A 27,893-nucleotide genomic window follows, 5' to 3' on the forward strand; every position below is an offset into this window, starting at 1 on the left:
TAAAATCGCCTTGTTTCAGAAGTCATTTCCTCTTTGGTACAGATTCCGTGTCCATGATCAGAGACAGTTCTCAGAGACTCAGCCAGCAGAAAGGACACAGGAAAGCAACAACTCAGTGTGATCATCATCGAATACCTCTCCCATATTGGGGACAGTTCACCTCCGTGTCAGCTTTTATTATGAGCTATTATTTGGACACTTAGCATCTATCGTATGAGCTATTGCTGGGGTTTTGTTCAAAAGGGATTGAGACTGAGGCAGGGATCCTGTCATGCAGGGGAAGGGTACCCAGGAATCGGGAGGAACACATGGGACTGGGCAGGGTTCAGGGTGATGGCTCCAGCCACATCAGGGCAGCACCTATGGCTCGCTTCCATTGGCACGTGGGCAGTGCCACAGTGGGAAGGTTGGTGAGATTAGCTAAGAGGACCAGGTCCAGTGGCTCGTGATCCAAAGATCCCACTGCATAGAGACAGAAATTCTTCTTCTTACAGCATCCCTTGTTTCCAAGCTTGGCTTTGGTAAGCTTGCTTATGTTTCATTTGTTTTTCTGAAATCAAAGAATTCAAAAAACCCTGTTTATTAATAAACACTGTCTCTCCTAATTCTCCCCTGACTATTGTTCAGGTACAAAGGTGTTTCCCTGGATGGTGCGTGTACCCTTTGTGCTCAGATCTTTTTACTTGTTGCTATTTCATCTCTAACTTAACACACCGGCATCCTTGTCCTAATCTTTTCTCTAAAAATGACATCATTTTTCCATGAACATATTGTCACCATCATTAGCTTAGCTGTTTGCCTAGTGTTGGGCATGTGAACTGTTTTTCTTTCTTTCTTTCTTTCTTTTTTTTTTTCCTAGCATGAAAAGCACTCATTGCAAATACCTCTGTACTTTGGGGGTTATTTCCTTGGGGAAGCTTCTAGGGCATGGGATTTCCAGGTCAAAGGGTGCAAACTGTTTTCTGCTCTTATTGCACATTGAGCTAATGAACTTGCCTTTATAACTCCGGGGGCTTTCAGAAGGCTCTTTTGAATCTAACGTTGTGTGTTAGTACTGTAGGCTGCTGCGAATTATTGAATGAGTAAACTTAAGCACTGTTGGGCTAGAGAAGTATTGATTAAAAGAAGAAAGCAAAGCTGAGGTCTGGAAGAGAGGAGAGGAAGGAGGGAGGGAGACAGTAGGCTCAAAGTCTGTGGTTTGTAAAGATGGCTTCCCACCTTGCAGCCACGTGATGGTTTTCAGTGTGTTTCATCATTTGGATGTTGAGAGAGGAAATATTTTGTGGGGCTTTCTTCAACTTACTTGGCTCAGCCTATAGCACTTGTACACATGCGTACTTCCCTAAACCTCTTTTTTTTTTTTTTTTTTTATAAGTGTATTTATTTATATACCTATTTTTGGCTGTGCTGGGTCTTCCTTGCTGCACTGACTTTCTCTAGTTGTGGCGCTCGGGGACTCGGTAGCTTCTCTTGTTGTGGAGCCTGGGCTCTAGGGTGCGTGGGCTTCCGTAATTGCAGCGCCAGAGCTCAGCAGTTGCGGCTCCCGGCCTCTAGCGCAGGCTCAGTAGTTGTGGAGCACCTGCTTAGCTGCTTCGCAGCATGTGGGATCTTCCTGGACCAGGAATCGAACACGTGTCTCCTGCATTGGCAGGTGTATTCTTTACCACTGAGCCACTGGGGAAGCCCCCTAAACCTCTTCCTTGCCTCTGAGCTCCTATACTTTTTAGCTCTGCCCATGATGCATCGTACTGAAACTGGGGGAAAAAAGAGCCCCATATGCACTGCCGATAGTGAGAACCTGGCTTCTGTTTTCACTTCCTCCATCTCCCTGAGGGCTTTTGCAAAACTCTAAATTATGCTGCCACCCACGTTATCTATTCTCTCTTTTAACTCCCAATTTCCTGCCTTTCTAATAATTAACAACACGTTGGAGTCAGACCTGGGTTGGAATCCTGGCTCGGCTGCTATGCGACTTACTCTGTGTGACCCTAAGCAGGTAACTTCCTGTCTCTGAGCCCCATTTTCTATATCTAGAAGATGAGGCTTAACTCAGTGCTTGACATCCAGCTCAGTGAGTGGTTGCATTGGGTAATTATGGTTTGAGCTGTGCTTAAACCAGCAACAGAGGGAGTAGGATTAGAAGGATAAAATTTCTATGTCCCCATTTGTAAAATGGGATCATATTATCGTGAACTGTCATGAAAGAATATCACGTGGGGGGATGTCCTGGAAGTTCAGTGCTTAAGACTTGGTGCTTTCACTGCTGAGGGCCTGTATTCGATCCCTGGTTGGGAAACCAAGATCCCACAAGCAGCATGATGCAGCCAAAAAAATAAAAAACATTCCGTGGTGTCCGTAATAGTATGTGATAGGCACCCAGCAGATGCTGTGTTATCTTTCTCTCCCTCCCTCCCTATCATCTCCTCCCTTCCCCTTTCCTTTTCTTATCCTGCCTTTCCTGCCCTGCCCTTCTGTGCCCTGTCTTCTATTTGGATAATCACAGAGGTCTGTACCACTGGAAAAAAATGTACAAAACCCCTCCCAATCTGCCCCTCCTGTGGGTGGACAGGCAAGATAAACCAGGAGGAGAGAAACCCGAGGTAGTGGTTTGGCCCGGGTCATTTATAAGGGGAAGGAAGTAAACAAACTGCTGGTGGCAGAGCCAGAGAAAAGCAGTGGCTCGAGGGAAGGCAGCCGGGAAGGAGGCTTTTGACAAATCAACCCAGCCTGAAATCTCTGAGTCACTGCAGAGGGTCTGTCTGCAAAACAGATTCAGGGCTGGTTAGTGAGTGCTCCCCGAAGGGCAGGTGAGAGCCAGGGTACTACTAAGTCATGGCTGAGAAGGGGACAGCCAAGGAATTGAGAAATAAAATGCCTAATTGTACCTCGGGTTTTATCTGTCATTAAATCCGATTTTAACTGCCTGCCTTTTTGTACCATGAGTGGATGGTAACTATACTAGAGACGGTTATTATGCTTAACTGTTTTAATGAGTTTTGTTATGTGTATGGGAGAGGAAATTAGGTAGAAAAGGGTGCAAAGCTCCATTGCTCTGCTAACTTTATGGTTAGAGTTACAACCAACACCCAGTTATTCAAGCCTAAACCCAGAATAGGGAAGGTGATGGGGAGGAAGAGAGAGATTCATTATTGATGTGATCTGGCTTCAGAAAGTAAATGTCACAGGTCAACAGGACACCACCAAGGACACAAAAACCCACATTGGGAGGAGGATGTGAATGTGGGCACATGGATGTCATGGGTCAGGGCTCCTCCACATGGACTTCTGCTGGTGCTGCCTCTGGTCTCAGATCCTGGCTCCAACGTGGATCCCTGTAGACAGAGTCAAACAGTTCTCCATGAGTTGGGTGAGAAAATGAAAATGCATGGGGAAATTCAGTTGGAAACCAAATTCAGTGTATGATGATTGCTCTCAGACCAAGGGACAGGAGCCCTCTCCACACACTCTGGCATAGCATTTATCATACTTTAATACAAGTATGTACTTTCTGACCCACACCCCCCACTAGACCGCAAGCTAAGACAGAGATCACGTCTTAGTAGATGCTGCATTTCCCACGCCTGGGACAGTGTCTGACACATGCTAGGTGCTCAGTCAATATCTACTACAGTCATAATTTCACCTAATTCAGCCCTGTACTTCAGAGCCAAAACATGTACTGACTGGACAAGTTATTTATCCAATCTGCCTCAGTTTCCTCCTGTGCAGAAGAGCTACGATGGTGACACATACCTCATAAGGTTACTGTGAGGGTTAAATGAGCTCATGCATGTCAAGCACAGTGCCTGACAATTAGTTCTCACTATCAAATATCAGCATCAGCATCACCATTATCACCACCATCACACTCACCACTACCACCATCATCACCACAACATCATCACCATCATCAACACCACCATCATCACCACCATCATCGCCATCATCCAACATCATCACCATCACCCACCACCATCATCACCATCATCATCAACACCATCATCACCATCACCATCAACCACCACCATCATCACCATCATCAACATCATCGCCACCATCATCACCATCACCATCATCATCATCACCATCACCATCATCATCACCACCATCATCACCATCACCATCAACCACAACCATCATCGCCATCATCCAACATCATCACCCACCACCATCATCACCATCATCATCAACACCATCATTCAACACCATTGCCACCATCATCACCATCACCATCATCATCACCACCATCATCACCATCACCATCAACCACCACCATCATCACCATCATCAACATCATCACCACCATCATCACCATCACCATCATCATCATCACCATCACCATCATCATCACCACCATCACCACCATCACCATCAACCACAACCATCATCGCCATCATCCAACATCATCACCCACCACCATCATCACCATCATCATCAACACCATCATTCAACACCATTGCCACCATCATCACCATCACCATCATCATCACCACCATCATCACCATCACCATCAACCACCACCATCATCGCCATCACCATCAACCACCACCATCATCACCATCATCAACACCATCATCACCATCACCCACCACCATCATCATCAACACCATCATTCAATACCATCGCCACCATCATCACCATCACCACCATCATCAACACCATCATAACCATCACCATCATCATCACCACTATCACCATCACCATCAACCACCACCATCATCGCCATCACCATCAACCACCACCATCATCACCATCATCAACACCATCATCACCATCACCCACCACCATCATCATCAACACCATCATTCAATACCATCGCCACCATCATCACCATCACCACCATCATCAACACCATCATAACCATCACCATCATCATCACCACCATCACCATCACCATCAACCACCACCATCATCGCCATCATCATCAACACCATCATCGCCATCATCCAACATCATCAACACCATCATCACCATCACCATCAACCACCACCATCATCACCATCACCCAACATCACTACCATCATCATCACCATCATAAGATCAACTTCCCAGTGACCAGGGCAAGTCACTAAACTTTGTTTATCGATATCCTCTTCTAAGAGTAACCGCATGCTCACTAAGATCCCTTTTGGCCGTGACACCCTCTGTTTCTCTCAAGGGTGTGTCTTACCTGCTTTCTATATTAGTCACAGAAATTTCTGAATCCAAAACTGGCTTTCTCTACCTACCAATGCATGTTTGGACCACTTTCCCAAACCAACTGGAGCTGTGTGCTCAGGACACTCAATTTTGCCTGTGTTTGTGTGTGTGTGTGTGTGTGTGTTATAATTAGTTTAAAGAAAATATGACTAGAAAATTAAATCCTTTGCAAATGCATCATCTAATACTGTTCAGCACCAAATGGACATATTTTTGCACTGCCTGCTGTTTGAGATTATCCACACGAGGGCTTTCATCCATCAGCATGTCTAACAAAGAGTTAACGGAAAATCTGATAATAAAACAGCAAGCTCTATGTACCACCTTGCCATAGGACCCACTCTCATTTTTGGATGGAAGAGCAGGACAACGTGAAATGAGAAATTGAGGAAAATAACAGAAGTTGGAATGAGATGCCAAAGGAAGGCAACCATAAAATAACTGCAAACACAGAGAAGAAAAAGCTGTGAAGAATATAGAATACAATTACTCTAGTAAATGGTATTCACAGAATGCAACCATTTGCGTGAGAAAAGGGAGACATATGGTGATTATACACACATATGTATATTCATAAGTATCACTAATAAATTATACAACAAATTGATAGCATTAGTGGCCTTCAGGGAGGAAAGATGGGTGGCCATGAAGGTGAGGGGTAGAGAGACTGTTTTATTAAACTTTTTACTCTTTTGTCCTTTTTGACCATGTGAATACTTTTCTGGTTTCAAAATGGATTGTTGAAAATTTATTCTGACTCTTTGCAACCCATGGACTCTAGCTCACCAGGCACCTCTGTGCATGGAGATTCTCCAGGAGGGAATACTGGAATGGGTTGCCATCCCCTCCTCCAGGAGTTCTTCCCAACCCAGGAATCTAATCCAGGTCTCCTGCATTGCAGGCAAATTCTTTACTATCTGAGCCACCAGGGAAGCCCAAGTATACTGCAGTGGGTAGCCTATCCTTTCTCCAGGGTATCTTCCTGACCTGGGAATTGAACCCGGGTCTCCTGCCTTGCAGAAGGATTCTTTACCAGCTGAGCTACCAGGGAAGCCCATTACATAGGGTGAGCAGAGAACAAACCAGAAGCTGGAATCTGGGTTCTGGTTGTGTGTTTTTCAGCATCCATCTGTGTGATTTATACAAGCCATTCCCCTCTCTGGACCTCTGCTTCATCCTGCTGCCCCCACCCTCCAGAGTGAAGGGGTTCAATTAGACATTAGGTTACATTACATCCTCCCATCTTTCAGGATTTGCTTTCACCCTGGAGCACAGTGGTTCAGCAGAGCATGAACTTACCAGCCCTCGACTCTGTACCTGGTCCTTCCAGTCCCCATCTTTCTTCTGCTGGCTGTGTGCCCTTGTTTGCCCTCTGAGCCCTGGGATTTAGTGCTGGTGAGAGATGAGAAGCTGAGAGCTTGAACTCCAGTAAAATGAGGATGACCAAAAACTGCCAAAAAAAAAAAAAATTTCAAAGAAATCTAAGAAAGAGCCTGGAAGAAGAAAGTACTAGGCGGGGCCAAGTATAATATAAGAAAGCCATAGAGTGAGTGGGGGAAACAGTGGAGAGGCTGAAGCATGTGCAAAGTGAGATGGAACAGCAACTCCAGTGCCAGCCCCATGGAGGGAGGCTGGGAAGGATAGGGAAATCAGGTGCCCAGTGATCAAAACCCTGGTGACGTTCTGCTCGCCCTTTCTAGCAGCTCTGGAGCCCCCATCATGACCACTCAACACTGGCTGAGATCTTGTGGCACTGTAGCCGCCTCATTGAGCTCAGAGGTCAGCAGTTACATGAGCTAAGAATAAGAGGGAACCTCAAGGCTTTAAGCAGAGGTTGGGAAGAGAAGAAAGGAAAGAAAAGGCAAAAAGAGAAGGGAGGAAAGAGAGAGGCAGAGCGATAGGGACCCCAGGGCAGTACAGGGTCAGAAAAAGAAAAACAAAGAGAAAGAAGGAAGAAAAGGCGAGCTATTTAGGTTCACAGATAGACCCACAGAAGCCCACCTGCCCCGTAATAGCAATGGACCCTAGGAGGAGAAGCAGTGTCAGCTCATCACCAGGAGTCCTAAAAGAAAATGCACTTGGCATCTTAAGCAGAGCCACCAAGAACACATTGTTACTGCCCACGCTTTCCTCTTCCCTCCCACCACTTTCACTTAATCCCAGAGGTGGTGATGGGGGCAGAAAAGAAGCCACAACCATCAGAAGAAAGATGAGGTTCTGGAAGGATCAGGTCTGAAGTAAAGGGCTTGGTGGGTTCGTACCAATGGGTATGGGACCATTTTAAAGACATCAACATCCGAGATCCCATCCCAAGAGCAGAAAATGCAGGAGAAACAGATGAAGGAGCTGACGGCATTTAATCTGGAGAAGAAAAGACTTTCTTGAAGATTTGGCTAGAAGGCTGACTGCTGGCACCCCTTTCACCACGGATGTACTTTGATTTTATAAAGTATTTTGAAGGGTTCCCATGTGAAAGAAAGATCAAACTTATTTTATGTGGCTCCCCAGGGATAAATTAGGAGACATTTGCAAAGAGACTGATTCCAATGTGACAAAAGGGAGCTTTAAACACTGCCAGATGTTTTGGAATACAATCAGTTACCAGTGGACTGTCACTGATGGGATGTGTAGCAGGGATTCCGCAGAACTGGGTGAGGTGGTACCTATGGTACATTCCAAAATACTGGAGCACACCTGATCTGAACAGCTGACTCATTGGAAAAGTCCCTGATGCTGGGAAAGATTTAGGGCAGAAGGAGAAGAGGGCATCAGAGGATGAGAGGCCTGGATGGCATCACCGATGCAATGGACATAATGCCTGGATGGCATCCCCAATGCAATGGATAAATAGTGGACACCGATGCAATGGACATGGCATCACTGATGCAAACTTAGAAAATGGTGAGAGACAGGGAGGCCTGGAGTACTGCAGTCCACGAGATCACAAAAATTCGAACACAGCTGGGCGACTGAGCAACATAATGCATTCCAATAACCATGCCCCTGAGCAGCAGGGATTTGGGGATAAGCAGGAATGTCAAGGGCTCCAGTGAAGCCTGATGAAGCCCACAACTGTCAGCTCCTACAACAGGATTAGAAAAACAGAAAATCATACTGACTTCAATGGGCCTTCCCTCCCAGCAAACTCATTTCGTGGGAGAAAGAGCTGATAATTGGCAGTGGTGGTCACCCAACAGAAATGCAGGCTGGCTGGTGCCCAAAGGTCACACCGAAGGCCAGGAAGCCAGGTGTGGAGCGACAGATGTTTTAGCCACAAACAGGAAAAGGGAAATTTTCTTAAAAGCTTATGATTGGGAAATCACAATGCTAAATGTGAACTTCTTGGTGGATAGGTCACATGGGGCAGTTCAGGAACTGCCTTGTAAATTTGTTTTTTCAGCCAAGAGAGCTCGCCTGATTCACGAGAGGTCATGTCAGTGTAGCTCTGACAGCACCGATGCCGTGGGGCAGGGTTTAAGAGCACAGGGGCTGGAGCTGGGCTGCCTGCACTGAAAGGCTGCTCTCCTGCTTAAGCTTCGTGGCTTAGGGTGAGAAACTCAAGCTCTCTGTGGTCAGGAGTCCTCTCCTTTGGAGTAAACAGCAATATTCATAGGTGCCTCATCGGATTATTTTGAGGGTTAAACATTTAGAATGTTTATGACACTTTTTTTTTTTCTGTCATTTTTTGGGTTTGCTCTCGGTGGTGGTGCTCAGTCGTGTCCGACTCCTTGAAACCCCATGGACGGTAGCCCACCAAGTTCCTCTCTCCATGGAATTTTTCAGGCAAGGATACTGGAGTGGGTTGCCATTCCCTACTCCAGGGGATCTTCCCGGCCCAGGGCTCAAACCCAGATCTCTTGCATCTCCTGCATTGGCAGGCTTGGTTTACTCTTTATTTACTTGGCTGTGCCAGGTCTTTGTTGTGGCACGCAGGCGGTGTCTTTAGTGGCAGTATGTGAACTCTTTCCTTGTGGGCATGTGGGATCTCGTTTCCTGACCAGGGACCAAATCCAGATCCCCCACATTGGGAGCTCGGAGTCTTAGCCACTGGACAAGCAGGGAAGTCCTGACACTTGTTTTTAACGTAAGTCACTTGGAACATGTCCTAGTGATTAGGAAGACCTACATTTATTATACGGTTATTATTTTTCATGCTTTTGAAAGCAGCAGGATGGGAAAGGAAAAGCTTAGACTTTGGAATGAGTTAGAGCTGAGTTCAACTCCTTTCGACAGTTGTAAAAAGAGGGTAAAAATACCACACGCCCCCCACCCCCAAGGCTGGAATGAGAAATTAAATATGTGTCTGGTTCAGTTGCCTGGCATATAGGAATATTCAGGAAATCTTAGTTCCCTTCTCCTCTTCCCCATCTTGATGTGTTTTGTCTAGGTGCCAGGGCACTGTGCTAAGAGATAGAGGCAAAAATGAGAATGAGATGTGGTCTCTGTCCTCAAAGGGCTCACGTCCAGAAGGAAAGCCTAGACACACACGTGACAAGGCGCTATACAAAGGCTATGATGGGCCTATCAATCCAGTTACCTAGGAGGCAATGTTTCAGCTGGGATTTGAGGAAAGGGCAGAACTTCACAGAGCTGGTCCAAGTATTGGTCAAGAAGTTGGTGGGGGGGATTTCAGGCAGTGTAGGAAACGCACTGCATCCATGTGCCAAAAAGAAAGCCCGCGATCACTTGGGATCACCCCTGTGTCTGCCTCTGGATTTCTGTGCCAAGAGCCCTGGGGCCCATGCAGGATACCCTTCCTCTCTGTGAAGAGGTGACCCATCTGAAGAATTAACAGGAGAAGCCACGGCAGAGAAGATGCTCAGGCAACCAAAAACTGCATGTGTACATTTCAAGGGGGAAAAAACAAAACAAAACAAGAAAGAAAAAGCCCATAACAGCTGAACAAATCAGAAACATAAAAGGTCTCAAAGGTTCTACAGGACAGGGCTTTGTGCTGCCCCAGGGCTGTGATGCGGGGGTATGTCTGGCTGCTTCATCAGTCATTTCACTGAACTCCCAAGCTCCCCCGACCTTGGCCAGGATATGTGTCACAGTGGCCCCCCTCCCAGGGCTGCTGGGACCAGACTGAAGCCCGGGTAAGTGAGCCTCTGTCAGAGCCCCCACGAAACTGGTAGATTCGGAACCTTCCCCCAAAGCCAGCAACAGATGTCTTCAAGGAACCGAATCCAGAGCAGAATTTTAGCAAAACCCAACTTCAGGAGCTTCTTCCCCAAGTGAATGAGACACACCAAGGCGGAACATTTTAAAAAGCTAGGGACTTCCGTGGCAGTCCAGTGGTTAAGACTTCGCCTTCCAATGTAGGCAGTACAGGTTAGATTCCTGGTTGGGGAGCTGAGATCCCACAAGCCTCAGGACCAAAAAACCCCACCAAAACATAAAACAGAAGCAAAATTGAAACACATCCAATAAAGACTTTAATTGATTAATTAAAAAGCTGAATGAAAGTGTCCAAAGTGCCCAGAGGTTAGTGGAAGACCTTGAACCTGCCCAGGAGGGAAGAAAGACATCATCAGCTAAGCAGCTGTAGGAACCCTGCTGTAAGAATGGCAGACTTGGGGTCTCGGGTCCACGGAAGTCACTCTCCCCCTCCTGCCCGTCCAGGGAGGCTGTGCTTGGTGGACTGCGGTCAGGGGCCAGCAGCAGACCTCCCCAGGGAAGTGGCTAAGAGGGGACACCAGAAGCTCCTAAAAGGCACGGCTGCCCCTGCTGGGCCCAATCTGCCAGAGACCCAGGGGCTGCTCCCAGCAGCTCAACACACATACTCATCTACACACCGCACACATGCAAAACACCAACTACACACCACGTCCAGAAGCTGCCGATATCCACCCACACATCAACACACGTGGCACCCACCACCCGCTAAATGCAAACGGTCCACCCAAGTACAGCATACACACCATCCCTCTATCCTACACACAACATACATACTCAAATAGCCACAGTACAGCATCTGCAAAAATAAACCCACCAGATACACCGAGATGCCCGTTCACACGTACACAGGCACATCCTACCCACACTCAGCGCCTGACACCCCACTCACACACTTGCTCAAAGGCCCACATTAGACAGCGGCTTCGGGTTCTCGACAGCCCACCCGACACAGTGAGACGTGGCCTCACAGTCATCCACACACGACCCACAGACACGCAATGTTGCTACTCCACGTCTCTCCCGCCAGCCCCGCACAACCCGACACATCTGTGCAGCGCATCCCCCACCCGGCCGGCTCTGGCAAGAGGCTTCCCGCTCGGTGTGCAGCGGCCACAGTGGCCAGGAATTAAAATGCAGCGAGGAGGAGCCGTGCGCGTCAGCACCGCGTCTCCGGGAGCGCACGGCGCTCGCCGCCGCCGCCCCTCCCGCCAGCCCGGAGCCGCCGGGCCGGCGAGCCGAGGAGCAGGTGCTGGAAACCCAGCCGCGCCAGCGTCGCGCGGCCGCTGCCCAAGTTCGCCCGGGGGCCCCGAGGAGGGCCGGGCAGGCGGGAGGCGAGCGCAGCCGGCGCGGCCGCTACCGCGGGGCTGAGAGTCTCGAGAGGAGCCGGAGCGCGGAGCAGCGAGTCCGGGTCACCCCCGAGAGGAGTAGCCGGGGCTCCGCAGTCCCCAGCTCCTGGAGCACCCAGGCAGGAAAAAGAAGAGGCGAGGGACGGCGAGATCGGGCTTTTCTGGAAATTCGAGGCACTTCGCAGAGCCGTGCGGGGGAGAGAAGCGACACTTCCCTCTGGCCAGCAGCCTTGAAGGAGCCCGTCGGCCGGCAGCCTCCGGCGGGACCCTGAGACGCCCCCAGCCCCGGGCGAGGGCGGTCACATTGCAACGCAGGACGCCGGCGGCGCAGGACTCCGGGGAGCCTTAGCAGGTCTCCACCGAGCGCAGCCGGAGGAGCAGTTAGGAGGGTCCCGGAGGAAAGGGAAAGAGGGCCAGCAGGGCGACCGTTCATCCCGGTACACACCCACCCCACCCGCCCAGCCAGGAGCGGCCGCGCGCCTCTGGGGGCGCTCGTCCCCCGGCACCTTCTCCCCACGGTGTCCCAGCACCGCGGGCCACCGGCGGGGGGCCCTTGGGGATGTCCGAATCAGGCATGGTGGCCGAGTGGCTGCTCTCCCGGGACCAGCGTAAAAGCTGGGGTTAGGCGGAGCCCGGAGAGACTCAGCTCAGGGTCCCCCGAGGTCCAGGACAAGGGGACGCGGGTGCAGCACCCCGGGACCGGAGAGGCGGCGCCCAGCGGGGCCGCTCCAAAGGTAGTGGCCGGCGTCGGGCATCCTCAGGAGGACTCGGAGCCAGGAGAGCCTGGGAGGCGCTCGGGAAGGCCCGTGCCAGGGGCGGCGGGCCGAGGCGGGCTCGGTCCCGGGCGGACGCCCGCGGAGGCGGCGGTGGCGGCGCCGGGCGGGCATGCCGCGCCACCGGAGCTCCTTTCGGGCGCACGCTTCCCTGGCGCGGGCTGCGCGCGGCGGCTGCCGCTGCTGCTTCCACCGCTGCTGCGGACTTCCATGGCGGCTCCGCCCGGCCGGGGCCGCCGCCGCTGCCGCCAGCCACGGACTGAATGAATGAGCCGGAGCGGCGGAGCCGGGCGGCCCGCGGCCGCACTCACCGGCCCGGGACGCTTCCGCATGGCCCGCGAGGAACCGGCGCCCGCGGCGGTGGCGGCGGCCGGGCAGCCCGGGGGCGGCCGGGGCGGCGAGCGCGAGCGGGCGCTGCAGGGGCCGGGGGGCGCCCGCAGAGGGCGGCCGTCGCTGAGCCGCGCTAAACTGCACGGGCTGCGGCACATGTGCGCGGGGCGCGCGGCGCCCGGGGGCTCCTTCCAGCGGCGGGCGCTCTGGGTGCTGGCCTTCTGCACGTCCCTCGGCTTGCTGCTGTCCTGGTCCTCGAACCGCCTGCTCTACTGGCTCAGCTTCCCGTCGCACACGCGTGTGCACCGCGAGTGGAGCCGCCAGCTGCCCTTCCCCGCCGTCACCGTGTGCAACAACAACCCTCTGCGCTTCCCGCGCCTCTCCAAGGGGGACCTCTACTACGCCGGCCACTGGCTCGGGCTGCTGCTGCCCAACCGCACGGCGCGCCCGCTGGTCAGCGAGCTGCTGCGGGGGGACGAGCCGCGCCGCCAGTGGTTCCGCAAGCTGGCCGACTTCCGCCTCTTCCTGCCTCCCCGCCACTTCGAGGGCATCAGCGCCGCCTTCATGGACCGCCTGGGCCACCAGCTCGAGGACATGCTGCTCTCCTGCAAGTACCGCGGCGAGCTCTGCGGCCCGCACAACTTCTCCTCCGTGAGTGGCCCTCTGCGCGAACCCGCTCCCTCTGCTCCCTCACTTTCCCCAGCCCCGGGGTCTGGCAGCTCTTCCCCAGCCCGGGGGCTGGACCCCAGGCCCCTGGAGGTGATATCAGCCCAAGAGGCCCGGGGCAGAACCCAGTCTTAGGTCCCCCGCATATTCTCCAGGTTATGGGAACTCGGACGTCACTGCAGGAGGAGTCCTCTGGCTCCCTTGTTCCGGCCTCTCTCTTTGCATCCAAACCCCCTCTGGGAATACCAGTCCCCTTTCTTCCAGGCCTCACCCCCACCCCCCACCCCAGGATCCACAGGATCCACGTAGCTACTCTGTGTTGGGGGTGAAGGAATGGGAAGACAGAGAAGCCTGTCTGAAGTGTGGGCTTGTTCTCTTTGGGAAACTCAATAGGAAGCTCTTTAAATATGGGCAAGAATCAGGTAGACCCCCTAAGCTCGCTGGGGACTCTAAGTAGCTTATGACTCGAGAGTTTCCAAACACTTCCAATTTGGGAGACTTTGGAGGAAATCACCAGAATACCAGCGGAGGATGAAGCTGTACCTAGTTTGGTGGGAGAAGCAGCAGCCCCTTCTGGTACTTTTTGTGTCAGGAAGTACCCTTCTGGTACGAGCTTGTGTCAGAAGCGATCTGGAAATGGAGCCGTGGTGGGCGCCATGGGGCCCCTTGTCCCCACGAGGTGTGAGAATGGGTCTGTCCCTCTAGGGGAGCCAACGCCCGGCAGTGGGAAAGCAGCATGGCAGAGATAGTGAAGCTGTGCTCAATTGATATTGAAGGCTTTGTAAACGTTTTGTTGTGCTGGTTCTCCCATGCTGGAGTCTGGATAAGGCAGCTGTCAGACAGAAGGTATCTGCTTTGTGTGGTCTGCCTAGGAGGAGTTGTGGTGCCAAGCCTCAGCGTGGCACCAGCCTGGCCAGCCATTCGTGTGTAAATGCCCCTTCAGGGGGTTGGGCTTTGCCACCAGTGCCGGGAATGTCCATGTGTGTAGTTTGTTCATAATGTTCTGATGGTGATTTTACCAGCTTTAGGCATTCCTCCTGACCGTCTCATCTCTGACAGTGCTTTTTTTTTTTTTAGGATAATAAAGAGATGCTTTGGTTCCAACAGGTGTTGGCACAGATGCCCATCAGGCCAGGGCTCTGACGGGCTGATTGGCCCAGTCCTGGTCTAGGATAGTGACCCTGGCCTCAGTCTTACTCTTTGTTTTGCTTTAAGCCTGCGTTAGCGGTAGCTGTGAATTATCCTCTCCCCAAAGATCCCTTGTTTCCTGAGCTCTTCAGCTTGCTTTAAAAGAATACCTATTTCATGGTTCCCCCGCCTTAGCAAGCAGGAGGTGCTGTTAACATATGTTTCTAAGTGACTTCGCCCAGACTTCAGATACAATTCTGAGTTCCGTCTAACAAAGATAGAGGAAGGAAGGTCATGAGCCTTTATTGTTTACAGTAAGTCCCTTACATACGAACCTTCAAGTTGCGAACTTTCAAAGATACAAACCTACCTTTGCCTGTCCAATCACATAAGTTCATGTGTCTGGAGTACATTGTCACATGCGTGCATCCTCCCCAAGTGGCTGTGCTTTTGTGTCCTTTACTGTTCAGTATTGTATAGAAGACAGTAGTACAGTACCTTTTTTTCAAGCCCAGGATGTCTGGAAATAAGCATAAAAGCAGCGGTGATGTAGTTGGTTCTACTGTTCTTTTCAGGGTACTGTGCTATAAGATGAAAAATGTTTTCTTTATTTTTCGTTTGTTTTTTTTATGTATTATTTGTGTGAAAAGTATTATAAACCTGTTACAGTATGGTACCATATAGCTAATCGTGTTAGTTGGGTATCTAGGCTGGCTTTGCTGGACTTAAATATTGGACGCATGAACGTGATCTTGGAACAGAGCTCGTTTGCCTGTAGGAGCTTATTGTGTTGTTCTTGGGCTGACCACTCGCTAGCAGCCCCTAGAATTAGACTGAAGTTCACTGTTACATTCAAGGATCAGCAGCTCCAGTTCCAAGCTATACAACACCTGGAAAACTCAGCACATCTGATGATGGCTTTACAAAGCGTGGCTCGCGGGCTAACTGCCAGGATTCACTTTTGACATTTACCACAGCCCTGCTTTGGCAGAGTTTTATTCCCATGTTAAAGATGAGGGATCGGACGCACTAAGATGCAGTCCAGAGCCCTGAGTCAGCAAGCTCAAAGTCCAACTTTGTATACCACCAGACGCACACACAGAAGCCACGTGGAACCTTCCTCTCTGACCCTGGGCCTCTCTTCTATCAGAGGATCCCTGGGTAGGACTCTAGCCATCAGCCACCTCCAAATCCTGTCCCTTCTGGGAGCAAGGCTGGGAGAGTGGAAACTGGCCCCCTGCAAGGGGGTCATAGCCTTGGCCACTTGTTAGGGGTCTACAGAGCACATAGTGCCTGCAGGAGTCATCTGACCTCAGTCTCCCTGGCAGGAATGCCCTGACTTGGTGAAAATCGAGTTCTTCTCACTGGGGTACACCCTTCTGTGACCACCCGTACCCTGCCTTCCTGTGTCTGAAGACTTTGCAGGCCCACACCCACCTAAACCAAAGTGTTACTTCCATACCTTCCTGGGGACTCAAGTGACCCCTAGTGGCTTCACGTCATGGTACTGCCCTGGGAGTTTTCAGCGCCATCACGTTTCATGCTGTAGTTTTTCTCCAAGGGCCTCAGGATTAAAGATTGCACCCCTCTATCCATGGAGGCCAGAAGCTATTTCAGGGGAGCCCTTAATATACAGTGGGTGGGCCCATTAAGGAATCCTTTCTTTAACCACTCTACCCTGCCCCAAGCCTTTGTCGGCTCTGATGAAGGAACACTATAGTGAGTGGTTAAGAGCGTGAACTCTCAGGCTGAACTGATGGCTCATATCCTGAGATGACCACTTGCTGTGTGCCCTTGGACAGGTGACTTAATCTCTCTGTTCTTTAATTTCCTGCTCCATCTAGTGGTGGTAACAATAGTACATACACCACATTCTCTATGGGCTTCCCAGGTGGCTCAATGGTAAAGAATCCGCCTGCCAGTGCAGGAGATGTGAGTTCAGTCCTTGGGTGGGAAAGATCCCCTGGAGGAGGGCATGGCAACCCACTCCAGTATTCTTGCCTGGAGAATTCCATGGACAGAGAAGCCTGGCGGACTATAATCCAAGGGGTCGCAAAGAGTTGGATACAACTGAATGAATGAGCATGCACGTAGGTATGTGTGAGATAGACACTCTAGACTGTGTTGGGTCCCCACAAAAATGCCGCCTTTAAAGGGCATCAGCCTCCTCACTGGTCTCTGGCCTCCAGCTTATGCTCCCTGCCCTCTGCATCCACCCTTGGCACTATAGTCAGAGCAGTCTTTCTAAAGTTCCACTCAGAGCGTAGCATCCCATTTCTTCAAACCCTTCAGTGACTCACCTGTCCCAGGTCCTGGTTCCTCAGGCCCTGAACCTGGGCCCTTCCTTATCTCTGGCCATGCTCTCTCTGGTACCACGTGCCCAAGCTCTGCTGAACAGCTGACAACAGCTGGACTGCTTCCTCTGCTACCGTAAGTGTGTATGGTGACCTGGGGATGCCCAGTCATCCTTCAGCCTCCAGCCCTGGGGTTTCCTCTCTTTTGAAGCCTTCCCTGACCAACCACTACCTCCGCTTCTCACTGAAACTGATACCTTCCTCTTTTTTGCCCTCTGCCTCCCGTTTAGGTGTCAGTCCTCACATGCATGAGTGTCACCACGCTTCCCCCTCACGCACACCGCCCAGACTCAAGCAGGAATCAGATCTGATTTCCCTGACATCTTCAGCCCCCAACACAGACCCTGATATGCATGTTAAGCACTCAGGAATGGTTTGGGGAGTGAAGACCTTCCCCAGGTAACCTCAAGACCTCATTGTTTTCCAGAATTCCTGGGTTAATTTCTCCAGGGAGTACCAGTGGAATGCCTTTCTAATGAGGAAATGCCCAGTCAGTTTGGGGGCATTTATTACTTTGGGGAGCAGAGAGAGAGAGAATGAGGATGCCAAGGTACCTGGGGTTCCGAAGCCCTAAGTGGCCCAGGTGAGGGATGAGCTTCCGGGGGGACCAGTGGGGAGATGTGCCCCCAATATCTCATTCTATCCTGTTGGCCTCAGGCTCTAGAAATAAGCTCAACAGGGGAGATCAGAGGGCTGTGGGGGGTGTCTGTCAGGTTTTAGTCCGCAGGCCATTCAGCATGTGGTTACGTGCAACTCCTCTCTATGTTTGTCACAGCTGCGAAATGGTTAATCACTCAGTGGTCAGACAAAGCAGCTCTGCTTCCAACTGTCTGTGTGATTTCCCTGGCTTCTGCCGTGGACCTCAGGCTCTGAACACTCTGGCCGCTCTGGGCTTTCCTGGGGGCGGGAAGACCAGCCTTCCCCAGTAATTGGACAGGACGGGGAATGATGAGGCCAGGCTCTGTGGGCATGGGGCCTCGGAGGAGGGCCTAAGGGTCTGGGAACAGCTGTAGACAGAGGCCAGTCAGGGCCCAGTGACAAGAAGCAGTGATGTTCTCTGGGAGGAGGCAAGGGTCAGGGGAAGCATCCAGGCAGACCTCAGTTTAAGCTTTGGCTTTGTCCCTTTTTAGCTGTGTACCTCCCTCGCTAAGCCCCTGAAAGCTGGGAAGAAGATAATACGTATGCAGTGACCAGCCCCTGCCTGAACAGCATGCTGCTGCTGCTGCCAAGTCACGTCAGTCGTGTTCGACTCTGTGCGACCCCATAGACGGCAGCCCACCAGCCTCTGCCATCCCTGGGATTCTCCAAGCAAGAGTACTGGAGTGGGTTGCCATTGCCTTCTCCAGTGCATGAAAGTGAAAAGTGAAAGTGAAGTCGCTCAGTCGTGTCCGACTTTGCAACCCCATGGACTGCAGCCAACCAGGCTCCTCCGTCCATGGAATTTTCCAGGCAAGAGTACTGGAGTGGGTTGCCATTGCCTTCTCCAGCCTGAACAGCATAGGAACTCAGTATTCAAGAGCTGTTGTTATAATATGATAAAGAGATAGGCACAGTCTTTGTATCTCATGGTAGCAGTTATTAATTATGATCAATATCATTATCATCTCTTATCAGGAGCACTTACCTGAGTGGCGATGTGCTCATTTCCTGGTTCATTCATTCCAACACCCAATGTATACTAAGTGTCAACTGTATGTCATGCTCTAAACTAGCTGCTGGGGATGTAGCGTTAAATAAGGCATGGGGTGTGTCCTCCGTGAACCTGCAGTTTTGTTGAAGAAAGAGATAGCAGCAACAGATGCCAGGAGTCCAGAGGTGCTTCGTGGGCTCAGAAGGAATACCCAGAGCAGACTAGGGATCTCTAAGGGCTTCTGGGAGGAGGTGACATCGGAGCTGAGTCTGGAAGGATCAGTAGGAGTTCCAAGGTAGAGAAGGAGAGAAACGGGGCTTCGTGGAGAGGGGGCACCTTGTGCGAATGGGGAGAATGGAGACGTGAGAGAATGAAATTGGACACGTCCTTTCTGGGGCTGAGTGTGGCTCAAAGCTGTGCACAGGGCTTGGGGGTTGGGGCTGGATATGATGAGTTGGGGAAATAGTAACAACACACCTATTCAATGGACACAAGTTTGGGCAAATTCTGGGAGATGGTGAGGGACAGGGAAGCCGTGTGTGCCGTAGTCCATGGGGTCACAAAGAGTCAGACACCGCTTGGCAACTCAACAACAGCAACAATGACAACAATGCAAAGGTGTGAACACCTGGAGGCCACACTAAGTTTTTGAACTCTGTAGCAAAATGTCTGACTTCTTTCATTGCTGGCTGTCACACTGACAGGGAGATCTCATCTGGTCCCAACCCCCATCCAGCTGTCACCCCCTTTCCTAACTCCATCAGAATTCCAGCCTTCCCTGCCCCCCATTGCCTAACCGTGCACCACCCTCTCCCCCCATCTGCAGGAGTCAACCCTGAGTGCAGATTTTGGACCGGTCCTCTGTACTAAAAGCCAAGACAACAGCATGTGATTTCATCACACTTTGTCACAGGAAGCAGGCTGGCTGCTGCAAGCCAGCCACAGAAAACAAGAAATCATTTCAGCAACATGTTGTTTAAAATCAGCAAATTCCGTTGAAGTGGTGCTAGGCCAGGCAGCCCAATAGTTGTGAAGATGGATGGCTTCAGGGAGGAGAGAAAGATACCTTTGCCTTTAGAGAAAGAGGGATAAACGAGCTAATACATGTCAAATGCTTAGAAGAGTTTCTGGAACCCAGTAAGGACTCAATAAATGTGAGCTATTTCCGTTCATATTACTTGCAGTGAACATTTCGAGCGAAGGACGAAGGCAAATAGTACCGGGCGGCTGCGATGTGCCAGACCCAAGCTGAGCACGTTTCACACCATCTCAGTTTTCACAATCACCCTAAAAGGTTGTGTAATCATCGCCATTTGGCTGATGGGGGACATGCCCCTCTGGGCAGTTCTGTAGTTAAGCTGAAAGTCACAGAGCCAGCATATAGCAAAGCTGGGATCTGAACCCAAATCCTCAGGACCACAAAGGCGTAGCTACATAGCTGGATGAGGAAGGAGCAGGTTTGGTGGGGCAGAGGTTTTTCTGGGAAGACCAATCCAGCCTCTATTCTGCCCTGACCAGCCTATGTGACTTTGGCCTCTGCAGCTTCCTCTGTGAAATGAGAGCAGGAGCCAAATGACTAATGGGACTTAGCTGCAAAGTTCTCCATCCAAGTGAGCAGTCAGGGGAAAATAGGACTTAACTACTGCAGATGGCCCATGCTCTTCAGCCAACCATTTTGTTTCTTTGCGGTGATGAAGCGGGGGGAAATGTACACGTTATTGGAGTGCTAGAGACAGGATGGTGATTAAATAGACATTTATGCAAGGAACATTAAAAGACTTCCCCCAGTTATGTGACTTTGGGGAAATCAGTTTGGGGAATCAGATGTCAGTTCTGCTCAGGTCTGTAGATACCCAAATGGACCCACGTCACACTGATTCTGATAGTGGCTATTCGGGGGCCACTGTGGCTGGTCATGAAGGCACCAATCAGATGTCTGCCCAATTGAGAAGGGCTGGAGGAATAACCAGACCATTCGGTTTGCGCATCAGTCACTTTGGTTCTCCTCAGTGATTTGCTGGGATCGGCTACTCAGAGATTCAGTCCAGTGGTGCACATTGAGCATCTACTGCTTGCCAGGCACTGGGCCACAAAGATGAGCCCAAACCCACTGTTTGCAGTAAACTGTCCTGCAGAGCTGAGTGTGCCTCCCGGTGCAGGAAAGGGGACAGACTCTAGCCCAGGATTCGTATGAAAGCGTTAGTTGCTAGTGATGTCTGACTCTTTGAGACCCCATGGACTGTAGCCCACCAGGCTCCTCTGTCTAGAATTCTTCAGGCAAGACTATTGAAGTGGGTTGCCATTCCCTTCTCCAGGGGATCTTTCCGACCCAAGGATTGAACCCGCTTCTCCAGCTTTCCAGGAGGATCCTTTACCATCTGAGCCACTAGGGAAGCACCAGGATTTGTACAGGGCACCTGTTATGTAAATGGGTCACATCAATTTCACCAGAATCGAATGACTATTATGGCACCCATTTTACAGATGAGGAAACGGAGGCTCAAGAGAGGTACAAAGTCATAGCTCAGAGGCAGCAGAGTTAAGATTCAACCAAAGATTAGTCCAGCTCGGAAGCTGATATTCTTTTTGATGACACCATTCTGCTGCTAAGTCACTTCAATCGTGTCCGACTCTGTGTGACCCCATAAACAGCAGCCCACCAGGCTCCCCCGTCCCTGGGATTCTCCAGGCAAGAACACTGGAGTGGGTTGCCGTTTCCTTCTCTAACACCATTCTACCAACTCTCAAAGATGCTGGTGAGAACAAATCTTTCCATAGAAGGTGTCCCATACAGTCAAGCCTTCACTGAAAATTTCTTTCACTACAAGTTGGTACAGCCCCTGGAATTTATCCTGGTTTCCAAGCCCTGCCACCCTGAGAAGGAAAAGCCATTCCTAGGATCCATGATGGACTTGCAGCCAATGGAAATATTATAGGTCTATCATGGGGAACTTACTCAGGAGTTATGCAAATGTTTTCATGTAGCCATAACCTGAACTAAATTCCCATATTCATTCTTTCAAGGACATGGATAACTTTGAAATCCTGGCTAAGGAGCTATTGCCAAATTGAGTTCCAGCTCAGACCTGCGCTAACGAACAAACAAATGACTCATGCATAATTGGAACATGAATTGTTGGTAAAACAAATAGAGGCCATGAACGTACTGGGGAAGTTTGTTCTCCTGAGCATGTCAAATATCTCCCCTGACACCATTGTTTATACTATTAATTTGCTTAGTAAATTGTTTCCTCTGATTCTGCACACATTTATTGAGCTCTCTGCCAGGTCCTTTTATATTCATTATTTTATTCCAGCCCAACAACGGACCAGACAGAAAAGTATTCCTCTTTCCTTGATACAGATAAAGAAAGTGAGTAGGTTCAGTAACTCACCCAAGGTCACAGACAAAGACTCTGATCTTAGGATTCCAAAGTCAACCCTCCTTTCCCTACGTCACAGTTTTTCCTACAAAGAAATCCCAGTGCAGCTTTGGCTAGATTAACCTGCATTTCTTTTTTTAAGGTGTTTTTAGTTTGTTTGTTTTTTAAATTTATCTATTTTTTGGCTGCACCGGGTGCTTGTTGCTGTGTGTGGGCTTTCTCTAGTTGTGGCAAGCAGGGGCTACTCACTCTCTAGTTGCGGTGCTCAGTCTTCTCACTGTGGAGGCTTCTCTTGTTGCGGAGCACAGGCTCAGTAGTTGTGATGCAGGGGCTTAGTTGTTGCAAGGCATGTGCGATCTTCCTGGACCAGGGATTGAACCCATGTCCCCTGCATTGGCAGATGGATTCTTAACCAGTGTACCACCAGGCAAGTCCAACCTGCATTTCTACTTAGCCGACTTTTAGTGATCGTACCTTGGAGAAGGAAATGACAACCTACTCCAGTATTCTCGCCTAGAGAATCCCATGCACAGAGGAACCTGGCAGACTACGTAGTCCATGGGGTCACAAGAGTCAGACATGACTTAGTGACTAAACCAGTGATCATACCTGGATAGGACTGTGTAATATACATTACCATCTCATTTTATCCTTGTAAGAACAGAGGGTGATTATTGCACTCTATTGCATGTCTACAGAGAAGACAATGGCACCCCACTCCAGTACTCTTGCCTGGAAAATCCCATGGACGGAGGAGCCTGGTAGGCTGCAGTCCATGGGGTCTCAAAGATTCGGGAACGACTGAGCTACTTCACTTTCACTTTTCACTTTCATGCGTTGGAGAAGGAAATGGCAACCCACTCCAGTGTTCTTGCCTGGAGAATCCCAAGGACAGGGGAGCCTGGTGGGCTGCCATCTATGGGGTCGCAGAGAGTCGGACACGACTGAAGCGACTTAGCAGCAGCAGCAGCCTGTCTAACTTCAGAGGGTGGAGTGTCTTGCCCAGGGTCACATGACACAGGAACAGAAATTAGCCAAAAACTGTGAATGCAGTCCTCCTATGGCCCCTATATACCGCTTCTTTCCCTAGCAACTTTGTTCCTGGCCAGGTGGGACTTGGGGGCATATTGTCTGCCCTGAAAGACTTTCTTAAGAGAAAGGCAGTGGACTTCTGAGTGCCCTGCCAAAAAGAATCAGCGCTCAAACTGGCTGCTAAGATGAGGTGTTGGGTTCCTTCTTTATCTCTGCCCGGAGGCCTGCCCTCCTTCCCAGGCAGGTTTGTTCTGGCATATTCCAATCGGCTGTGGATGAATAGAGAAGCTTCTAGACCCATGCTTCCTAAAAATTTAGCATACTCAGATTCCTGGGCCCGTGGCAGAGATCCTGATTTGGTAGGTCTGGAATGGAACTTGAGATTTGCATTTCTGACAAGCCCCCAAGTGATGCAGATGCTGGTAGTCCGTGGACCACACTTTGAGGGGCGAGGCTTGGGCTCCATGAATGCTGAGAAGGAGGCATCCATGGGCTTTCTCAGTCACATCTGACTCACTGGGTCTGTAAGAAAACACACAGAATGGGCATTCTGGAGTGGAGCAAGGAAGGTACCTGGGGGAGGAGTCCTGGGTTCCCCAGTGAACCCCAGAGGAAGTGCATAACAGGGGCATTGTTGTTCTGGCATCAATGTCACATCACAGCAGGCGTTGCACAGGGGCCGTGCGTCAAGCCAGTGTCACTCAAACCAAATTGCAAAGGCCATGTGGTCGGCTGAATAATGGCCCCTCAAAGAGGTCCTCATCCCCAGAACCTGTGAATACGTTACCTTACATGGCAAAAGGGACTCTGCAGATGTGATTAAGGACATTAAAAATATTTATTTATTTATTTATTTTTGGCTGCAATGGCACCCCACTCCAGTACTCTTGCCTGGAAGATCCCATGGATGGAGGAGCCTGGAAGGCTGCTGTCCATGGGGTCGCTGAGGTCGGACACGACTGAGCAACTTCACTTTCACTTTTCACTTTCATGCATTGGTGAAGGAAATGGCAACCCACTCCAGTGTTCTTGCCTGGAGAATCCCAGGGACAGGGGAGCCTGGTGGGCTGCCGTCTATGGGGTCGCACAGAGTCGGACACGACTGAAGCGACTTAGCAGCAGCAGCAGCAGTCTTCACTGCTGCAGGTTCTTAACCACTGGACCACCAGGGAAATCCAGAATAAGGGCTTTGAGATGGAAAGATTATCCTTGACCACCTAGTGGGCCCCATGTAATCACAAAGGTCCTTGTAACAGAGAAGCAGGAAGGTCAGGGTCAGAGAAGATGGAACCGTGGAAGCTAAGGCCAGGGAGTCAGAGAGAGATCTGAAGACACTGCACGGACAACTTTGAGATGGAGGAAGGAGCCGCAACCCAAGGAAAGCAGGTAGCCTCTAGAAGCTAGGAAAGGCAAGGAAACAGATTCTCCCCCAGAACTTCCAGAAGGGATGCAGCCTTGTTGACACCTTGATTTTAGCTTTCTGACCTAGAATGATACGCTGATAAAATTGCGCTGTTTGAAGCTACTAAGACTGTGGTAATTTGTTACAGCAGCAACAGAAATTTAATACAGGCCTCATTTGCTGTACAAAACACTCTCTGTTACACCTAGTGAACCAGGCTGAGTAGGTTTAGATCAGTGAAGTGAAGTTGCTCAGTCGTGTCTGACTCTTTGCAACCCCATGGACACCAGGCTCCTCCGTCCGTGGGATTTTCTAGGCAAGAGTACTGGAGTGGGTTGCCATTTCCTTCTCCAGGGAATCTTCCTGACCCCAGGATTGAACCCAGGTCTCCCGCGTTGTAGACAGACGTTTTACCATCTGAGCCACCAGGGAAGTCCAGGTTTAGATCAGGGTCTATCCTAAAACCAAGAAAATGAAAGAATCCATAACAAACATGTAGCTTGGTTCAAAAATAGTCCACGTGGGAGTATTTTATCCATGTTTAACATTCATGCCAGATTGGGAATTTGGACCCCAGCAACTAGAAAGGAGTACAACTAGAAAAAGTAAGAGGAAGTAGGAAGAATGTGACTTCAAGAGTCAGACTCAAGTTCAACTCCCAGGACTGCCTAGCATTGACAAGGTGGCTGTTAGGGTGGGAGGTGCTTATCTTCGTTGAGATTCTGTTTCCTTCTTTGTAAAGCAGAGATCATACCTTCCTTGCAGGGCTGTTATGAAACTTAAAGACAATATAATAATCCATTCAAAAATGATTTCTTGAAAGCCAGGTGTGGTCTAGTCCTGGTGGGTGAAAGTTGAGTATGGATACAGAAAGCACCACCACTGTCTTGAATGTAAAAGCACAGATGTGTTCATGCTAGATAAAAGTGAAAAGTCACTATCATGTTTATCATCATTATAATGATGACCCCTCTCACTTCTTTGCAGAAAAAATTTCCAAGTGCTGGAAGAATAGCATGACCTTCTATACACTGTTACAATTCTAGCCAGGAATAATTAAGTACTTTTAATCCCAAACCTATATGCGTAGGTCAGTCTTTGAGGGTTTCTTTAGTCCCCTGATCCAAATTTAAAAAGCAAACAGGGAGATTGGGTGGCTCAAGGTCACGTAGAATGGCACTGAGACGCTTGAAATCGACTCTGAGGATATTTGTGCTTAAGCTTTTATATCACCACAGTGTCTATTTCTTCCTCTGCAAGTTTACTCTTTTTGCAAAATACATACACTGACCATCCCCTTCTGATTCCAGCAGCATATCTGATCTGAAAGTTGTTGATTCTCTGATCTCTGAAAGTGAAAGGTTTAATCTCCTCTTGGAACCCCTCCTAATGAAAATTATTTTCCCACTTTGAAATGGCATGGGCATCCACTGTGAACTCACATCCATAAATCTAAGCCTACCACTCAGGAAAGCAGATGAGGTTTGATTCTGCTGCTCAGCACAGCCTCGCAGAGCAAATTATGGCAAGAATTTGATTTATAGAAGAACCTCAGAGGCTCTGGAGTGAGACGTGTGTTTATTCACTTTATTACCGTTTATTTTACACTATCTCTTTATGCTCCCTGCACATGGATTTGAAAGCCTGTTTGGATAGATGCTTATGACCTACAAGTCTGCACAGCCCTGTTGAGGAACACAGCTTTCTTTGGTGATGCTGCCAACAGCCCAGGTTGGGGGTCCATATAGCGATGTTGGGATGAAGCCCAGATCTCACAAACAAGCTTGGAGATATAGCCCAGAGTTCTCGCTTGAACTTCCCCCAGCTCTGCCTTGGTGTGGTACTTGGTGTGGATCTCCAGCTGCAACCCAGGATGTGTAGAGGCAGGCTTGATTTAAGATTCAAATATCTCAGAACAGCTGGGGATATTTAACATCGCTATAATTACATTACATTTCTGACAGTACAGGGAGTGAAAACCTTTTTTTGTTGTTGTTGAATATTCGATGAGCATCAAATATTTTAACCAGCCAAAGAAACACGGGTGCATTTTTCACATCCAAGTAAGTTTTGTTTTTAAAATTCTGACCTGGGGTGGCTCTCATCTTCTTTAGTCGGGTCTTTAGGGCAGCAAGAGCACCATCACTCTGGCCGTGGCTGAGGAGCTGAGCCAGATGGGCTGTGATGCTAAGGAAAGAAGGGGCTGGGCAGGCACTTAGTAGGCAGGTAATGCCAGGGCTGATGCAGAAGGTCTCGAACGTCCTCGTAGCTCTCTTTGCTGTGGCACCACCAACGCAGTGGCGAGGAAGTGGAGGCCCAGAGAATAAAAGGAAACTCGCCCAAAGTGACATTTATAAATAAATGTTGGAGCCGGGGTCAACTGAGGTCCCTGCAAAGGCATTTCTGGCAAGTTGAGTACAATGGTTGATGCCAAGAGGTGGGACGAGAGGAAGCGGAATCAGACAGAAGACGACCTCCTCTGCACCAGGCTCTGTGCCTCATGCTTGTGTCTCCCACCCTCATGGCAATACTTTCTGTACAGTCCTCTTGTGCCCATTTTATAGATGAGGGAATCGAGGCCCATAAGGTTAATGCGGGAAGTGGTGGTGAGGACCTGCATCTTGTGCTTTTAAAGGAGAGCATTTTCTTTCTTAAAAAAAACTTTTTATTCAATATTGGAATATAGTTGGTAGACAATGCTGTGATAGTTTCAGATGGACAGCAAAGGGACTCAGTCGTACATATATAGATATTCATTCTCCCCCAAACCCCCGCCCATCCAGGCTGCCTCATAACATTGAGCAGAGTTGTGCTATACAGCCGGTCCTTGTTGATTACTCATTTAAAATAAAGCGGTATGTTCATCCCAAACTCCCTAACTATCCCTTCCATCCATCCTCCCCCACCCCCGGCAACCATAAGTTCGTACTCTAAGTCCGTGAGTCTGTTTCTGTTTTATAAATAAGCTCATTTGTATCATTTCTTTTTAGACTCCCCGTATAAGGGATGTCATAGAATATAAGGAGAGCATTTTCAGTATTTAATATTTATTGACCCCTGGCTGCCTCACGCCCACCCCCACCCCTCCCGTACTCACCTTGCCCCATGCTCCAAGAAACTTAGCCAGCCAGCGATGTGGGAAACCACCAATCAAACACCTTGTCTGACCTCCCTCTTCCCACCATCCTGGAGTCGTGGGTCCATGGCCCTGAGTCACAAAGGCAAGTCATTTAAGAGCTGTTGATCTTTCTCAAGGAATTTTCTGGCTTCCCTCACCCCCTTCCTTGGGCTGTTCCCTTACCCAGACCCCTCATCTGCTGTCTCTGCCTGTCCACCCTCTCTGTCCTGTCTAGCTGTGGGTTTCGTTAGCTACGCACAGAATATACCTGGAAGGGTGCATGAGGTCTGCCTCTGAGGAGGGGAGTGGAAGGATGGGACAGGGTGGCTGGGAAGGAGCCTGGCTTCACATTCT

General features: G+C 49.9%; 1 protein-coding gene across 1 annotated transcript in view; it reads left to right on the forward strand.

Annotated features, from left to right (window-relative positions):
* Positions 1–12,763: 12,763 nt before the first annotated feature.
* The window catches only part of LOC109573181 (acid-sensing ion channel 2), a 296,000-nt gene continuing 280,870 nt past the window's right edge, over positions 12,764–27,893 (forward strand). The window contains exon 1 of the mRNA XM_070772693.1: positions 12,764–13,477. Within this exon, the coding sequence (XP_070628794.1) occupies positions 12,764–13,477 (714 nt within the window). The remainder of the gene's footprint in view (positions 13,478–27,893) is intronic.

This window comes from Bos indicus, chromosome 19, assembly GCF_029378745.1.
Source record: "Bos indicus isolate NIAB-ARS_2022 breed Sahiwal x Tharparkar chromosome 19, NIAB-ARS_B.indTharparkar_mat_pri_1.0, whole genome shotgun sequence".
NCBI lineage: Eukaryota > Metazoa > Chordata > Mammalia > Artiodactyla > Bovidae > Bos > Bos indicus.